The sequence below is a fragment of the Rhamphochromis sp. 'chilingali' genome (genome assembly GCF_963969265.1).
Source record: "Rhamphochromis sp. 'chilingali' genome assembly, chromosome: 14".
Classification (NCBI taxonomy): Eukaryota; Metazoa; Chordata; class Actinopteri; order Cichliformes; family Cichlidae; genus Rhamphochromis; species Rhamphochromis sp. 'chilingali'.
Window position 1 is genome coordinate 7,916,392 of NC_137941.1, and position 17,209 is coordinate 7,933,600.

Here is a 17,209-nt window from a genome sequence, read left to right on the forward strand (position 1 = left end):
CACCTGGGTCTGGGTGCAATTCCCCCCTCCAGGGGCAAGGGTACCTAGACCCGGTTTGTAGAGTACGCTTGGGGAGTGTGATTGTGTGTACAGCGTCTCTTTATGTCTGTCTCCACGTTGGTTGAGTGTGGAGTGAGTGCATATGAGAGCATGAGGGTGGGAATGGATGTTTGTGTCTGTGTGTGCCTGTATGTCTGTGTCTATATGTCAGGTTGGGTATCAGACGCCACCTCTCTGGGGACACCTCAGGCCCTCCAAGGTTTGGAGGCCTATCTCCACCCACCACCACTTCCCCTGCCGGTGGCGGACTCCCTCAGGTGTCGGTGTGTTGGTGGTTCTTTGTGTCTGGGGGTGGGCGTCCGGGTACACACTGGCTCACTCCTTGGCGGCCGCTTGTCGGGGCCTGGGGCCTGGGGCTCGCTCGGGCCCCTTTGGAGGTGGGGTGCCCCCGGCCTCTCGGCCTGGGGCTCGGTCACTCAGGCACAGCTGGGGGCCGGCGGAGCTCACGGGCGCGTCACTGCAACTCCCCCTGACTTCTGCTCCGCGGCTGCTGGGCGAGCCCTCATCTGGGACTCTCCTCAGCTCTTACTGGAACAGTGGCGCGGCTGCCCCTCTGTTGGTCTTCCATGGTCTCTTGTGTTCTGGGGGCCTCTGGATGTCTGGAGTTTTGATCTCCTCCATACCCGCTTCACACCCTGGAGGACGGGGCTGTGGCCCCCCCACACTCCCTAGCAGATCATTACATGGAGAAACCTTTGGAATGCAAGCATGCTGATCCACACAGGTATGCACACATGGGTATTCACAGACGCGGACTAAAGCTTTCTTGGCTGCTGCCTCAAAGCACACTGTGCGCTGTCTATCTTGCGTGCTGCACAATATCGTTTATTATTTAGTAAATATTGATATCTATGACTAGATAGTTTATTGTGATGGTGCTTTGTTTTCTCTATTATTATGTTGCTCTTTGTTGTTTGCTGTCTCCTCTGTTTGTTTTTTTTGTTTGTTTGTTTTTTTTTCTCCATACAGGTGACCCAGGAGTTCTTTTTTTTTTTTCTCTCTCTTCCCCCCCCTTCTCACCGTCTCTTCTCCCCTTTGGTTTTCTTTCTTTCTCTCATTCATTCCCCCTGTCCTATTTATTAAAAAAAAAAAAAAAAAAAAAAATGACAAAGGATGAACTGAAGCTCTGCCATCACGTAATGTCGCATACTGCTGTTTCTGATGTCATTTAGAAAAAAAAAAAAAAAAACGATTTCTGTTAAGAGCTGCTCATGAGATATTCAAGTTTGAGGTCATAACACATCATTAAACACTCTATAGGTCCCATGAGTGCGAGTTTAATTAATTTTCTTTACAGGGACAAATAAAGTTTCTCAGGAGAAAACACTCTTATGCAAATGAGTGTCAGACATGTCTCAACCACAAAACAAATTAGGGACACATCTATCACATGCTGTATTCCTCAGCGAGGCTGGGGACTGAGAGGTGTACTCGGAGGGGCGAATATATTGAGATCAGCTGGCATAGCTCTGTAATTTATAGACTCACTGACTCAAGAGCCAATGCAATCATTCTTATGAGACTGATTCCAGCAATCTATCACGCGCAGAGCGAGCCGGTCCCCAGCAGTTTTTAAAGACTGTTTATGTGATATATCTTCTGAACAGGGGAACGCCTCGCAGGTTCAATAACCTGCTGGCTGAGTTGTCGAGCATCCATGGTACTGAGTTACTGAGATGAGAGCCGTCGGTGCCGTTTGCTGGCGGAGTGACTGCAAACAATGCTCCAGGCAGAAATGCAAGCTCAGAAGGAAATTCTGTGCATGCTGTTGTGTATATTTAATGTGAAATGTAACTGAAAGTGAGATGTTTTGGAATTTGATATTTTGTTTATCCAAGAAACATTTTTGTTTTTGTTTCTAGTCTCTGTGAATATTCTGAATCATTTGGTTATTGTCTAGCTTTCAAAGCACAAACACATTATGCAATACAGAGCAACCAGCAGTAATCGAGCCAGCATCACTTGAACTGTTGAATAAATGGAACATCTGCTGGGATTTGGCTTTTCACATGGAAGGCAGACACTATGAAAGATAGACAAGTTTCACATTAAACAGTTCAATGACTTCTCTGAAGTAGACCCCCCCTCCCCAACTTAAGCCAGAGTTTGATTACTGCTCAGCGTCTCAACAATGTCCTCATTACTTATCTTTAAAATCGGACTGGCTTTCACTTCAGCTGCAGCAAAAGAACTTGTCAAAGTACTTTATCTGAAATGGGGTGCTGTGTGAGCTGGATCAAAGCACGTCAGTGTTTAAACTCCCAATATATCTCCAGTGGGGAAATGAAAACTATTTTGAGAACAGACAGTATTCATGGTTGACATGACAGACTATGCTGAACGTTTTTTTCCTCCACTTGGCTGGTGTAATGTGGAGCAAGTGATTTAATATCACTGGGGTTGCGTTCCAAATAATGATTTTCACAATGAGACTCATCATTGCAATTTGCAGTCGATAAAAACTGGTAAGCCGCAATGAAATTAACTCTCTAAAGAGACAGCCCAGTCAAATATGGACCCGAAGATATGACAGTGCTGTGCAAACATCTGGAGCCACCCCTCTTTTTTTTTTATTTTACTTTCAAGGAGCCAGACTTTGATGCAATATTTAAAGTGGCCTTGTGCAATATTTTTCCAGACTTCCCAGGTCTTTCAAAGGTTTTCTTTGGACAGTGGTTGCTTTTACACATATTTTCTATCCAGTCCTTGTATCTTGTTTTTAGTTTGTTTGTTAGTAAAGCCACTTAACACTGACCTGTGAATGATTCAAGTACAAAAAGAGAACATAGTTTAAAAGACATAAATATACTGAAGGTATATAGCAACAATAGCTTGATGAAGGATGGCACAAAAGGCAGCAAACAGTCAAAGAAAAGCTTTGGATGTCCTTCAAGAAGCTTGGAGAACTATTCCTGAAGACTGCTTAAAGAAATTACAAGACAGCTGTCTAAGAGAGCTCAGGCTGTGTTAAAGAATAAAGGTGGTCATACGAAATATTGACTTTCAAGCTCCTATCAACTTTTAAACTTTGCGTTTCCACTGACGCGTATACATTTCAATAAACTGTTGCAGCAATATTTTATTTTCATGCAAAAAATAAAGAAATAAGACGTGGCTCAGTCTGTATTGCTGCACAGTACTATCTTTTTTTTTTTTTTATCTGAGATTGAAATTTATTTCTGAATGTCTTTGGTCAGTGACAGATGTGCGGTTCTAAAACAGCTGAGCTTCAGAATCAGCTCATACTTGTGATGTGGCTTGGGCTTTGTTTGCAAACCTAAAGCCAAACACCACAAGCCAAAAGAAGGTGAATCAGATCCAAGTTCACTGTGCGCACCAGAAACAATCTGAAATTAGCACCAGTGCTGGAAACAGACTGCAGATGACCTTGAAACTGTTCAAATCTCAATCAGGTATTGCTTAGTTTTTTATGGGAGTACTTTAGAACTTAATAATCACAGCGCATGACACAATATGTGTGACAGAAATCAGTGTGTAGGTTCAGAATATCAGACATTTACAGGTTTTTGTCTATTTTTCATAAAGAGTTTCATGCATTGTGGCTCAGAAACTCTATTCAGTCATCTTTCTCTCTAGGCTGATGTTTTCATCCAGCAGACTCTTATTTACTGTAGACACTGTTTGTGCACACAGCTTAAAGACTCGTGTCACTTTAATTTTAAGTTCCAGGCTTTTTGTCACTCAAGAAGCATAAGTGATGTGACTATAAATGGCTTGAAGGTAGTGGGTGTCAGATACAGCTGCACACTCACACTCAGATCTACTTTATCTTGTCATCATGAAACAGTATCCTAAAATTGGGATTTCAGAGAAAGAGACTCAGTCCTTTGGCACTTACTTAAAACTGTCACTCTTGCCCAAACTTTCTGTCGAGATCCCTGCTGAGTGAAGTTAGTTCAAGTCCACGGTGTAACAGCACAGCCGGAGAAATATAGCGCCTTCTTTTTTACGACCTTGTACACTGATGTATGCAGCAGGAGTGGAGCACTGACACAGCTCCCTGCCTCTCTGACAATCCCGGTTTATAACTGCAGCCTGCATGTGGGTGGACCTGACACTTCCAAAGATCGCTGATGGCACGAGCTTTAGCCAGCCATGTTAAACTTGGTGAGACCACAGGATCTAAGGCCCACGAAAAATCTGCTGCCTCATTCCTAATTGGATTTTTTTTTATCTTGGCTCGTGGCATAAGGACACAGCCATGTTACAAAGAGGGCACATTTAAGAGGATGATAAAAAGCCGTTAAGACCTCTGTGCCACTCGACGGGGGTCAGACATGGGAGAGATTAGATGGCGAGGTTTGCGCAACACAGATGAGTTCTGGAGTACTTAATCCTGTCTATGATCCCTGCTTGTTTCACTGATTATAGAGACAGGTTCATTGAGAGGTGAAAGCAAAGAGCATCAAGCTGATCTGGAGCAGATGCCTCGGGGTGTCTGACATCCGGGCTGTTGTTCACCACTGTTATAATGTGCAGCGGTTTTAAACAATAAAGAGCGTAAATGCTGCCTCAGCTCAGAATCTCCCAAAGAAACAAAGAAAGGGAAAGTGTGAAAAGAGAAAAGCATTGCTCGGTGACGTTCAGAAAGCAGATTCTCCCGCAAACCATCAGGGCATTCGTACACAGCAGCTCTCCATGCAACAGAAGATATGGGTGAATCTTCTCGTGCGAACTTTGTAGCCATTGAGTCATCCTAGTTAGAACAACTAACGTTATAACACACACTACACTGCAAATTATCTGGTGCTTGCCATGATTTAAAATCCTATTTTTAGACAGGCCAGATTATTTGCCTTGTTTTAAAAAAGATTTACTTGTTTCTAAGTCTGGATTTTAGATAATAAACTTAAATTGAGAATAACCATATAATTGTGTCTATATTAGTACAGAAATCCAGAAATGGGAAGAATAACTCTTAAAATAGCCTACATTAGGTCTCTCACCAGATGTCTCTCAAAATATCACTTGTTTCAAGATAGAGTGACAAACTCAATTTGCTTGATTTAGGAAATTCACACAAGGCACCTGTTGAAAATATGATTTATTCAAAATCATGTCTGACTTCAAAGTTGTACATATAAAGGAAAAAAATTAACCACAATTTATGATACAAATCACATTTCAAAGACAGCTGTTTGTCACAGCATGCCAGCATTATGTGGTACAACATTGACATTGGTTTAGGGAACATTTAATGACTGTCAACTGATATCATCACAAACTACACTAAGCCAATACTTGGTGCAACCCTAATCTTAAGGGTGATTTCTATGGGAAATAATATCAGAAAGACTGTATTTGATTGGCACAAACACACTGTCCCTAAAACTAATAGAAAAGTATGAAGTATAATCAATGAGCTCATGGGCTAATTCTGTAGCTTGAGCAACAATGGGCACAGTTACTTCATATGCCAATAAGTCTTCATTTAAATTCAAAGTTTCATAGCGTTGGTACTCAAAAGCAATAAAAGATGAGTCAATCAAAAAGATATCCTTTATCAGTCCAAACACAGGGAAAGTGCCATCCACGTCTGCAATAATCATGGACTTCCCAGCAATGTATTTATTGCCATTTAGAACATACCATTTCACTGAGACAACAGACTGCATGACATCTATTCCAAAAAATTCTTTAATTTTTTTCCTAACATATTCATTATTTTTAGCTGATACTGGCCCGGATTCCTTTTCTTTCGCAAAAATAGGATGTTCAGTGCCTATTTCATTTTGACAACACTCAAGAAATTGATTGTGGTTTGCAAGGGATTTACAAATATTTTTAAAATTTAACTTAGAAGCCCACTGTTTAAAATAGGAGTGCTTTGCCTCAAAGCGCATGCACATACTCCTTATTAAAGGTCCAAGCGATAAGATTTGACTGGGAAGATGCAACATATAATGTTGCTTAGGTATTATATTGGCTTCGGGAAAAAGTTGCTTGAACTGATACAGGTGTTCTTCAATCATACTTCTCAGTTGCAATACAGTTTGTAAAGAAATAATGGGAGCAAGAACTATTTGAATTATCATAATTAACTTTCTAATAAATACAACATACTCACTCTCCGCACCATACAAAAGAAAAAGTAATATTTTTAAAAGAATTAGCATCTGTCCACAAGACTGTTTCAATTTGTTGTCGTTAGCCGCTAAAGTGCCAAAGCTAATAGGACATGGTTTATCCCGTATTTCAAGAGGTGAGTAAGGAAAATTTTGAATGTCTGAATTAAACTTGTCTAATTCTAATTGTCCTGAGAGAATTAGGTGTTTTAATACAAATTTAACTTCCATTGATGCAACACCTTCAAAAATAACATGCATTATGTCCTGTGGAGTTTGTTTGATCAGGTCAAATGCAGGAACATCAACTAGTCTGCTTCTTCTATTAATTCCATAAGTAGTTTTGAGGGATGCTTTCAATAAATCTGTGCTTGCTTTATCTATTTCAAAACACTGCCTGATATGTTTCTCCAGAGTTCTGTGAACAAACTTCTTCTCCTCAAAAACACTTTGCATATCATCAAAGTTGCATTCACAGTGTCTACATTTGCTATAAGCAAAACCAATCCCTTCTTTAAAGCCAGCAATCTCATGCTGGGCTAGCGTGTCTCCGCAAATGGCTATAACAGCACCAAACAATTCAATTTCACCATTTGACATTTTAATCCTTACACCATTGTAAAGCAGTGATAGATCTTGAAGTATTCTTTTCAGTACAACATCAATACCCCACTGAGAAATGTCACTTGCTTTAGCAATAGCAAGAAGTCGTATTGCAGCTAACTTTGACCTAAATTTTGGATCAATATTTCCTAAAGTATAATAAAACATGACCAATTTGTTTGCAGAAGCATGGGACCCTAAGGGGTTACATATTTCAATTTCATCTGTGTACAGTATTAATTGCAATGCATTTGGCCTCTGAGAAAACAAGGGGTGAGATGTAAAGAGGGACCCGTCTCTAAAATCATAGAAGAATCCCTCTCTGCTTCTTTGTGGTGCAGTGTTCAACATGGTAAAGATTCTCTCATTAGTCATTAACTGCTTTAGACTTTCAATTAATGGTACATAGTAAAAACTTTTGTTCCTTAAAGACATGACCCTTGAAAGACCTTGCTTTACCCAACATATCTTCTGGGATACTACTACTTCCTCTGCGTTGACTGGACAGAACATTTCCCCTATGGCTCTACTCTGTCCATATGCAATGGTGGAGAAAGGATCCATGAATTTATCAAATGTAGCCAAAGCCTCATCTTGAAGCTGAGTGGTTCCCTCGGCATTATCTTCAAACACTGTCTTCATTCTTTCCTTGAGCGTATCCAAAAGAACAGCCTGATACTGTTGCACTCCTGAGATGATATGTTTGACCGTTCTCTGTGAAAACATTTGAAATAAAAGTAACTTATTCTGCATTTATATAAAATAATAATAATTCTGAATTCCATTATGAACAAGTAAGACATTGATTGCCTTATGTAATGTATTGATCCATTAAGACTATAACATACCTGTGATAAGTGGCACTGTTCTTGAACACAGATAGCAAAAGCTGCAGCAGATCTGGTAATATCATGTCTGGTAAAGGATGTTGTAGCAACAGCTTCTTCCTTTAGAGCAGAAAAACAAAGTTACTCCAAATTCCTGGCCAATTATAGAAATTCTTACATAACAGGTATAATCAGTTACACCTAATGATTGGTCCATTAAAAAACAAAGTGCATGACAGTGACTAGTGTTACAGTTGTGAATATTCACTATAATATAAGATAATATAATATTCATTCTTTGGAATAAAGAAAAAAGAAATGGAAAAGAAATCAAAGACAAAGAAACAATAAAAAAGGGGTTGTCCATTTTTTTTGATGAGGCTAGGGATTGGATTCATGAGAATGAGATTTTATCTTTTTAAATAATGAATTTTTGTTTGCACTTAGATATTAGTTTCTTTACATGTTTGTTGTATTTATTAAATTATTTATGTATTTTTAAATCACGTAATTTAGATTTGCACTCAGAATTTATGTTAGTATTAGTATATGGATATATTTTATTATATGCATTTATTAATTTATTTAATTTTCAAGAAAATCATTCTTATCCATGTTTTGGCAGTATTTCTGGCCAACAGATTTTTTTTACAGTGCTTCCAAATACTCTGTGTCTTACCTGAAACCGTATTCACCACTTATAATTCCTACGAGATACCCAAATTGCTGCCACATTGAAAGATTTAAGCGCGCTGAGAGTGTCTTTGATGCAAACTTCACCAGGAGACATGCCAGCCGCAGAGTGTGTGCCTTCTCCGGCTGCAGCATAGCCTGTACTATCTACACTGAACTGCTATTCTGTTTATTTATTTTTTATTTCATCCTGCAGGATGAAATTGTGATTTAAAATCCAACCATAGTGGAAATCGCTTGTAACAGTTTGAAGAACAATATCTAGCGGTATAATATCGCGAGATCTCGTTAAATTTCTCTCGACTAAAAATGGAGAAAAGGATTAAAAGTAATATAGGACCAAATACGAGGAGTTAGACATAGCTAAATTTGTCATCAGAAGCCACACTACATTTTATTTAGTTTAACACTTACCGTGATCGGGCTGTCAACAACCTGAGGCTCCTGCACTTCAGCCAAAGATCCACCAGTTGATATTTCCACGGTGCTGGTTGTTGTTGCAGTACTACAGTTGGCAAAGACTGAAACACCAACATTTTCCGATCCTAAAGAGTGGGATGTTGGGGGGATCCTCCATCCTCTTGGTGGGCTTCCATTCGTCAAATACAGAGGGTGCGTCCGTTTAATGTGGCGAAAGAATGAGTTAAAAACTCTGAAATCTTGTTCACAGCCATCTATTCCACAGTAAACCCAAAAATCCTGCCTTCGACCATGAGCTGCATTTATGTGGCTAAGGAGCACCTTCAGAGTTAAAGAAACAAAGATAAAACAGATCATACATCTCCAGAGCGCCATGGTGAACTGTTTTCGCGCTGTAGCCATACAGCATACTTTACCGCTCTCCACTGAAGGCCACAGATGAGAGTGTGGGACCATGGGAAAGGTAGGCAATTTTTAAAATATATGTATCCTTAATTATCCAATTTTTCAGGTTTAAATTACATCAGTTATATTTATTTTTAGGCAATAAGTGTTTAAGACTGAATTTATATTTTTCTTTTCTTTTTTTTTACTTAAAAAAAATTAAATATAAATAATTTTCTGCATGCGCATTCTCAGTTCCTGTCGTGACGTTACTTTCACGCGGGACAAACTCTTTTCCCCTGCTTTGTTAACCATCAGGACCGTTAGGAAGATCAAAATTATTTATCTAAACAAAGCGAACAGTAATTTAAGGTTGGTAACATTAAGTTGATTTGAAAAATACTATGGTACAACGGTGTTATTAAGATAAAGTCGTGTTTTGTGAGGGCTGCTGCTAGTTAGCAATCTAGCTAATGTGTTAACTTTAGCTAAATGATCTTATTTAAGCTGTAGGATATTTCCAGGCACTGTGAGTGGAGGCTTTGGAACGAACTAGAGAACTGCTGTCACGGCATGGACAAGTTTGACGATGCCATACTGTCTGTGTTGCAGGGTAAGTCTTATTTTTCAGTTATTTTGGTACGTTAGCTAAGCAGCCTTAGCATCTGTTAGCATCATTTCTGAAACTTGGAGCTAGGATTGCACTCTACTCTGACCTTTATCCACATTATAGCCTTGAGCTGTCTTTGCCTAAATAGACTTGGAACATCATTCTTGAAGACACCCAAAAATAGTTTTATTGCATTCCCAAATATTTGATAAACTGTTTTAAGTTTGACATTTTATCCTGTTAATATTACTTATTGCTAAAATACATTTATTGACAAAAAATGACCTCGACATGTAATAAGCCACGCCCAGGAAAAGAGAAATAAATATCACTTTTGAAGTTGTTTTTCTCTTTTACAGCTGCGAATATTGATGAGGAAACTTTGAGAAGCTTTACCCGGGATGACCTAAAGGATCTTTTTCCGGGCCATGAAAATTTCTTCCGTAGAAAGAAGATTTGGGATTTTATCAGCCAAAAGGTAAATACACATTATACCACTAAGAAGATGATTACTGTCCATATTGTCTAGCATTAATTTGCCTAATTGTGGGATATAAACAAAAATACACAACTGTTATAGTTTAAGAGTACTGACCAAGTTGCCAACACTTTCCATCGAAGCGAGAGTAACCCCTTCGGCTTTGATGTGTCACAATGTCAGCCTCAAACTTCCACTCCCATTTCCTACACTGCTGACAAAAAAATGAAAATGCCAGACCCACCAGAGTATGTGGTGTATACAGATTCAGAGTTGGACATGGTGCGCAGTCAGTACTTTGCATTGCTCCACAGTGGAAAGGAAAAGGACTGCAGGATGTCGAAGGAGCTCTGTTGCAGACTTGTAAGGAACACAGTCACCAGCATGGTTGCAATCCTCCGTGTTAGTCCCATGGGGAAAGAAGTAACATACCCCTCCAAACTCGAAATGAGAGCAATGTCACAGAAGATTGTCGACTATTACCCCATGTTACGTGATGCTGACACACACATGCCATACGTAAGTCATTCTTTACCCACTACAATATCTAAAATTGAGTGAGATAATAAAATGATGTACAAATATATATTATTTTACCACAGCTGACCATCTACACCAAACTGTACAAACGACTCCAAAATATGAAGTCTCCAAGGAAGAGGCAGGGCTCCATGCCACAACGAGGCAGGCCCAGGAAGACTCTTTTCAGCTCAGATGACACAGACAATGGGACTGAAGGTGACCTAAGTGGTGAAGCAAGTGGTTCAAGTGACTATACCACACTTCTTGAGAGCAATGATGACCTCAGCGAGGATAACTCAAATGCAGGTGTGTACTTTGGTCTGCTGTACTAATGACTTTTGGACATCTAAAACTTCAAAGAGACCACCTGCCCTCAGTTTTCTGTTCAGAGTGCATCACAAGATTTATACAGTGTTGAGTATTTTCCTTAACTTTCTAGCTATTCCCTGTTATTACATTCTGTTCATCTTCTGTTTTTTCCTCAGAGAAAGAATCCCAATTGCCGCTACCCTCCACTGTACCAACTACGTCAAACAATACTACGCTGGCTTTACCACTATTATCCAAGTCAGCCTCATGCTCTGCACCCAGGTCTGATATAGGTCCTTCAACTGCACCTCCAGATGATGTTGTTGGTAAGTCCACCATCACCCTTATCTACCTCTCAGTCTGACTGTGGTTCCTCTTACAGCTCTTTCCAAAATATGGTTGCAGCAATGAACCCCGTTCTAAGTGTTTATTCCAAAAATCATAGTGGTTTGGCATTAACTCGAGTTGGTGTGTAAAATCAACATATGATAGATCCCTCATTCCAGTTTGCCAGTTAGCCATAGTAAGTATTTTAACACTTTGTGTTGTAATGGGTGTTACTCAGTGCTGATTATTTACACATGTAAATCCTCATGCTGGTCACATCTATCATGCCTTATCACAGTGTTTCTGTCATAGATCAAATTACCTAAAAGATTTTTATCCATCAGCTCATAATCACTGTTCACACTGATGTGAACGATATACACAGTAAACAACCTTTACCTTATTTTCACCACAGTTTTATTCACGGGCATCTTAAACTGTCGTTTTAATATTTGATTCTGTTCAAACTAACAATTAACATAAATCCATGATCATTATAAGAAAAGGACACAAAGGGAAATGATTAGGACATATAGGGTCAGTTCATTACTCAAACATATTTAACCTAAACATTAATTCTCATAAATATTATACTTAAAAACAACCATGCAACCTTACTAGAAATGACTGATTAGAAAAATCTGAATTTAGTCTAGTTACACCATGTCTTACAATTGCTCTTTGCTTTCCCTAGCAGACCATGACAGCCTGAAGATGCAGGCAAGACATTACAAAACCTTGAGCAACATGTACAGGAAACCCAATGCAAAACCCAACCAAAGTGACGTCGCTCAAATTTTGGACCTGGAGTTTGAGGCCAGACGAGCTTTTATTGACGCAGATGTTACAAGGGAAGAAGACAGGCCTAGAAAAATATTTGAAGCATACCCGTGCTTCAAAGACATACGAAATGTAAGTTCAACTACCTTCAGTTAAATTCCTTGCTTTCTCTGGATAGGTTTAGTTAGTTCTTGACTAACTGAGCACAACTTTGTCATAGGCGATGGATGAACTGCGTCGCATCATTGGTGGCTCCAACTGCAAATACATAGATCAAATGAAGGGTCGATGGGCAGAGTTTTGTTCGAAGGTGCAGTTCTATGGCATTTGGAAGAAGGTCCTGAAACCTCCTCTCCCCTTGGATGTATGTGGAGGTAAGTGGCCTTTTCATACATTAAATCCACACATCAGATATGTTCGGATTGCTTTGTTGAGATACTTTTCTCCGTTCACAGTGGATTTTACTGTCACTCTCTTCAATGCACTTCCATCTCTTTTTCCTTCAAAAACTACACCACCAAAGCGGCTGGGAAGTGCCAGTGAGGCTCTCCTTCATATCCTCAAGGTGCGAACAGCTGCAATACCAGCCACTGTAACTTGTACTCCATTTACTTGTATTGTTATTATTAATATTATTATTTTGCTTTTCCTGCTTAATAAGAGTGGATTGAAGTTCAATTCAGCAGGGATTAAATTACTCCTTATTCAGGATTTCTTAATTGTTATTCAAAACCTACTCCAGAGAGGCAGCACAGAGCAAAAGCACATTGCAGTTAGGATACAAGTAGAAGCAGTAAAATGATATATTTAAAAAGGCCTTCAAAAACTAGAATATGTAACAAAGTTAAAAGAAATAGTTTTAAAAAACAAATGAGAAAAAAAGCACAAATAGACATGATAAAAATGCTGCAAACTAGAGAAAATTCATGCTCAGAATTAATACACAGCAAAATCTCCAGTGTTAAATTAACACCTTTGACAGTGTTATATGTTTAAAAGTAACCTAGTCAGTTTTGAAGATTAACAAAGACTAACACTGAGCAGTGCTGATTTTCTAACACTGGAAAATAAATCAAAATGTTAGAAATATTCCAGTGTTAGAAAATCAGCACTGCTCAGTGTTAGCCATTGTTAATCTTCAAAACTGACTAGGTTACTTTTAAACATATAACACTGTCAAAGTGTTAATTTAACACTCAACAGTGTTGTATTTAACACTCAGAGGAGTGGACCCATATAGACACTCTCCAGTGTTAATTTAACACTGGAGATTTTGCTGTGTACATTTCCAAAATTTCATATTTATGTAAGTCAGATATTTTACATTTATTTCTTCTATTCCAACAGTAAATCAGTTGGAGCATTCTAAACTCTTGATATTGCTTTTTGTGTCTTAAGCTGTTTGGATGCACAGCAACCCTTTCATTGAAAATCTTGAAGAATTTGTCCTTTTTTTGTGCTTTTCTAGCCGGGTGAAGATGCAATGCTATACCTGGAGAAGCGGCCTCTCTCCTCCCCAGTGCTGCTTTTTGATGGAACAACCAGCATTGTTGCTGTAGGAAACATACCAGTGACCACTCTCTCCTTGGAGGATTTCTGGGAAGGAATGTTGGTGTTGATGGCATATTACTACACCTTGCACTTAACATACCCAAAATGTGTTGCAACGGTCCTCTCTGTCATACAAACTGAGGTAATAACTGATGCCATCCATGATCAAGATGCCACTAGTGCATATAAGAAAGCAATAGCTGAGTGGAAGTCGTTCTTTGAAAAATAGGTGAATACCAAGCAGGATTTTATCAGGTCATTTGCAGTTTGTTTAGTTTTGTAGTACGTTTGTACAACTTTGTTCCTAATTTGCCTAGCAATGTCCTGAGAAATGGCTGTACTTATAATGCTTTACAAATGAAAGTTGTTGTTTTTTTTTCTTAGTGACACTTTACCTGAGGCATGTAAAGTTTTAAGTCAGTAATGCCATTATTTACAACATTGTGAGACTATGTGACTGTCACAAAAGTTTAAGGCCAAAAATGTAATTTCTTTTCTCTGTTTAGGCCTTTTAAAGGGTTGATTTAGACTTTTAGGGATTGTGCAGCAGCCCTATATTGTTTAAAAAAAGAATTTTGTTCTCATGAGAGAAATAAATGTTGACATATATCACTCCTGTCCTGGTTGTGATTTCAGTAGAAGCCAAGGAGTATTCTAGGAAAAAGGTCTGTTTTAAGGTTTTTTTTGCCTGGATTTAATATTGATTCAGCTCTATTTTAAGATAAGCCAACCTGAATCAAGAAACAAATTAATCATACTTCACTAATATTGAGTAGTTTTTCATAGTATTAGAACTATTTTTCTCGTTGCAGTGCATTCATTTGCTGCAAGTAAGAATTCAAAACATAAAAAAAGACTGTAATTTAGCATATTTAACTTACTTTTGGGACTTGATATCAAGTAATTTTATCTTAAATTGAGCTCTTTAAAGATTATTTTAACCCTCTTCAATTCTCAAATGTGTTCTTTTATTTCTGGATTAAAAAATCTTATTTCAAGATTTCTTATTAAGTAAAATAAACTTGCTGCATGGACAGATAATTTCACTTGTTTTCAGTGCTTTTTGTATCAAATGTAGTATTTTTTTCCTAAATATAGACTAGCCATTTTTGCAGTGTAACAGAATCTAAACAGCCCACATTTACTAGCTATGCCTGAGGACTGTATATAACAGATGTACAAAGCAAAGGTTACCATGATTTCACTCACTACTCTGCAGGCTCTACATTTTGAAGCCTCATTATTAGCCCTTGGCTTCCACCATTTTGTTTTGTTAGAGCCAAACTGCATGATAATTAGAGAATAAGATGGAGTGATGGGTTATCTACAGACTGTAGCAAGCTTAGTTAGCAAGCTGCATCCATAAAGTGTATATATACAATGTAAAGATGCATATGGCTGCCAATTATTGCTGAGTGACAGACCACAACAAAACCTCTGATGGTGTGAAGCAGGTCATAATCTTTATCGAATTAAAAAAAAATCCTGTGTGTTCTTCTCATGCTCCATTTTTTTGTTTTTTTTTAATCTGGGGTGTTTGGGGATTTTTTTCTCTTCTCCCATTCCTGGTGAACTCCACTGTTTCCCCCTTCCCGGTTCCAGCCTACTTGTCAACCAATTAGCATTCAACTGATGCAAAACATCACCCACATTGAGTACCATGTAGTTTGGAGGACTGCATGTAAGCATGTTTCCAGTGGTTGAAAACCCCTGTCCGTAGACTCTCTGTAGGCAAATACTTCCAAAAATGGACACACTCATGGTAGCATAAATTAAACATTCAATCTTTCCTTTTCTTCTTTTCAGACTGTATTTCAATATGAACAAATTAAAGTGAGCTGAACGCCTGCCCACTCTGTTTACTTTGCACTGGCTGCAAACACCAGATGACTTTCTGATTACATTCATCAATCCTGATTGGTTTAAATCAGTGAGTGACTCCTAAATGACCCTCCCCATCCTAGTGACAGCTTGTAGATACTTCAAGTCAAATGGAAAAGATGGGTGGCTCCAGTCTGATTGGCTGCATGAGTGAATAAAATGCATGATATAAGTGGAGGTATGTTATGACACTCTAGTATCAAACCTCTTAATGTGAAATGTTGTATTGTCAGTTAAAACTAAGCTAAAAATGTTTAAATCCAACCCCAGAAAACAACCCCACAAGTGTTTTGTACAAGGTCTAAAAAGCCCAGAATTGTGTTTACCGTTTGCAGCAGTGTCACCACTTTCAGAAGACTAAATCGATAATATACCCTGCTTCTCCAATATACTTACTTGTAATCAAATATTCTGATTTTCTTGAGGGCCCTCTACTTTTATTTTGGTCTGCGCCACTCCAAGAAATCCTGAAAATGCCTCGTACATCCACGCCAACTAGCATTACTGTGTTGTTAGGAATTGTGTCCAGCCTCTTGTGTCCAACCCAGCATGACCTGACAGCAACAGTGCATATGCTGAGAAAAATAAACTGGTGTATGTGCTGTACTCCACTTGTGCCCAGTGTGCCAGATAGGGGTGATCTCAATTTCAGTTAGACTATGTTATGTAATTCTGAGTCATGTCAGAATGCAGTGGATGTGTGGTGATTAGACTGTGCGATTGGACATAGCAGGAAAAGTGCAAATCTAATTAATCACACAGATGAAGGCTCGGTTTAGTGAAGTCCCAGCACTCCAGGATCTGGGTGGAGACTGAATCAGCAAGCACAATAGTACAGCATCCCACTGTGATCATTAAAACACCTGTGCTTCTTTGGTTTTGGCGTGTCAAAGGTATATCAAAGTGCTACCACCTCGACCCATCTATCTGTGCCACTGTGGTGTTTGGAAAATTCACTTTTGATCCCTTTTTGTTTGCCATCTCATGCCGGTCAGTGTATTGTGCATTATTTCTTGCAAACTCGTTATTTGGATTGTAGACAATTATCCAGCAGCGTTTGTATTCACAGACCAACATATTTCTTTCACTTGCAGCTTCTTATATTTTTTTAATGTAGTTCAGCAAAGAAAACTGGCTATTGGGTGTTATGCTTTCTAGCGTGCACATGTGGAACATGAACACACACACACACACCTCCTGTTGTGGTATAAGACCAAGTCCAGTGACCATGTGCCGGTCTGTAGCCCGCAGCATGAACTGGCCTTTCTAACCACGCTTCTCATATCAGATACACTGCTTCACTGGGTTCATCGCTGAGCTTTGGTAAAGTAGTGACATTTTCAGTTATATGCACCAGGTTTCCCTCATTTGACTCATAGCATGGAGAAAACTTCACAATCTTCCAAGATCTCTGCACTGAATCTGAGCGTAATAACTGACAGAAAGCATAAGCAAATCTGCAGACAAACAGGACTCAAGTGAACCAGTTTCCTTTATTGGTACTTATTGTAAATCCATGTTTTAAAATTCTTTAAAAACTAAACACCAATAACAGAAGGTAAATAGAAGACTGTTTTGACTTTATTTTAAAAAAAAATATCTGTGTGTTGTGTTTAAGAGACACCAACTGAAGTTGACCTAGAGCCTGGCTGTACTTTCTCACAATAGTAGTATAGAC

The 17,209-nt window shown here is 38.8% G+C and overlaps 2 protein-coding genes and 1 long non-coding RNA gene across 3 annotated transcripts in view; 1 reads left to right on the plus strand and 2 right to left on the minus strand.

The window, feature by feature from the left end:
- The window catches only part of LOC308410602 (inactive dipeptidyl peptidase 10-like), a 270,936-nt gene that overhangs the window by 251,886 nt on the left and 1,841 nt on the right, over positions 1-17,209 (minus strand). The window lies entirely within an intron of this gene.
- On the minus strand, positions 5,148-9,123 carry LOC308410061. Its single transcript, XR_013974111.1, has 3 exons — positions 8,684-9,123; positions 7,598-7,696; positions 5,148-7,463 (listed from the first exon to the last, which is right to left on the minus strand). It is a non-coding gene; the product is annotated as an uncharacterized lncRNA (long non-coding RNA).
- Positions 9,014-14,281, plus strand: LOC308410060 (uncharacterized protein). The gene is made up of 10 exons (XM_080903150.1): positions 9,014-9,152; positions 9,598-9,686; positions 10,043-10,161; positions 10,264-10,680; positions 10,764-10,989; positions 11,169-11,318; positions 12,014-12,231; positions 12,320-12,473; positions 12,555-12,664; positions 13,568-14,281. The coding sequence occupies exons 2-10, from the start codon at positions 9,647-9,649 to the stop codon at positions 13,877-13,879; spliced, it is 1,746 nt and encodes a 581-aa protein (XP_080759276.1). The 5' UTR covers positions 9,014-9,152; positions 9,598-9,646; the 3' UTR covers positions 13,880-14,281.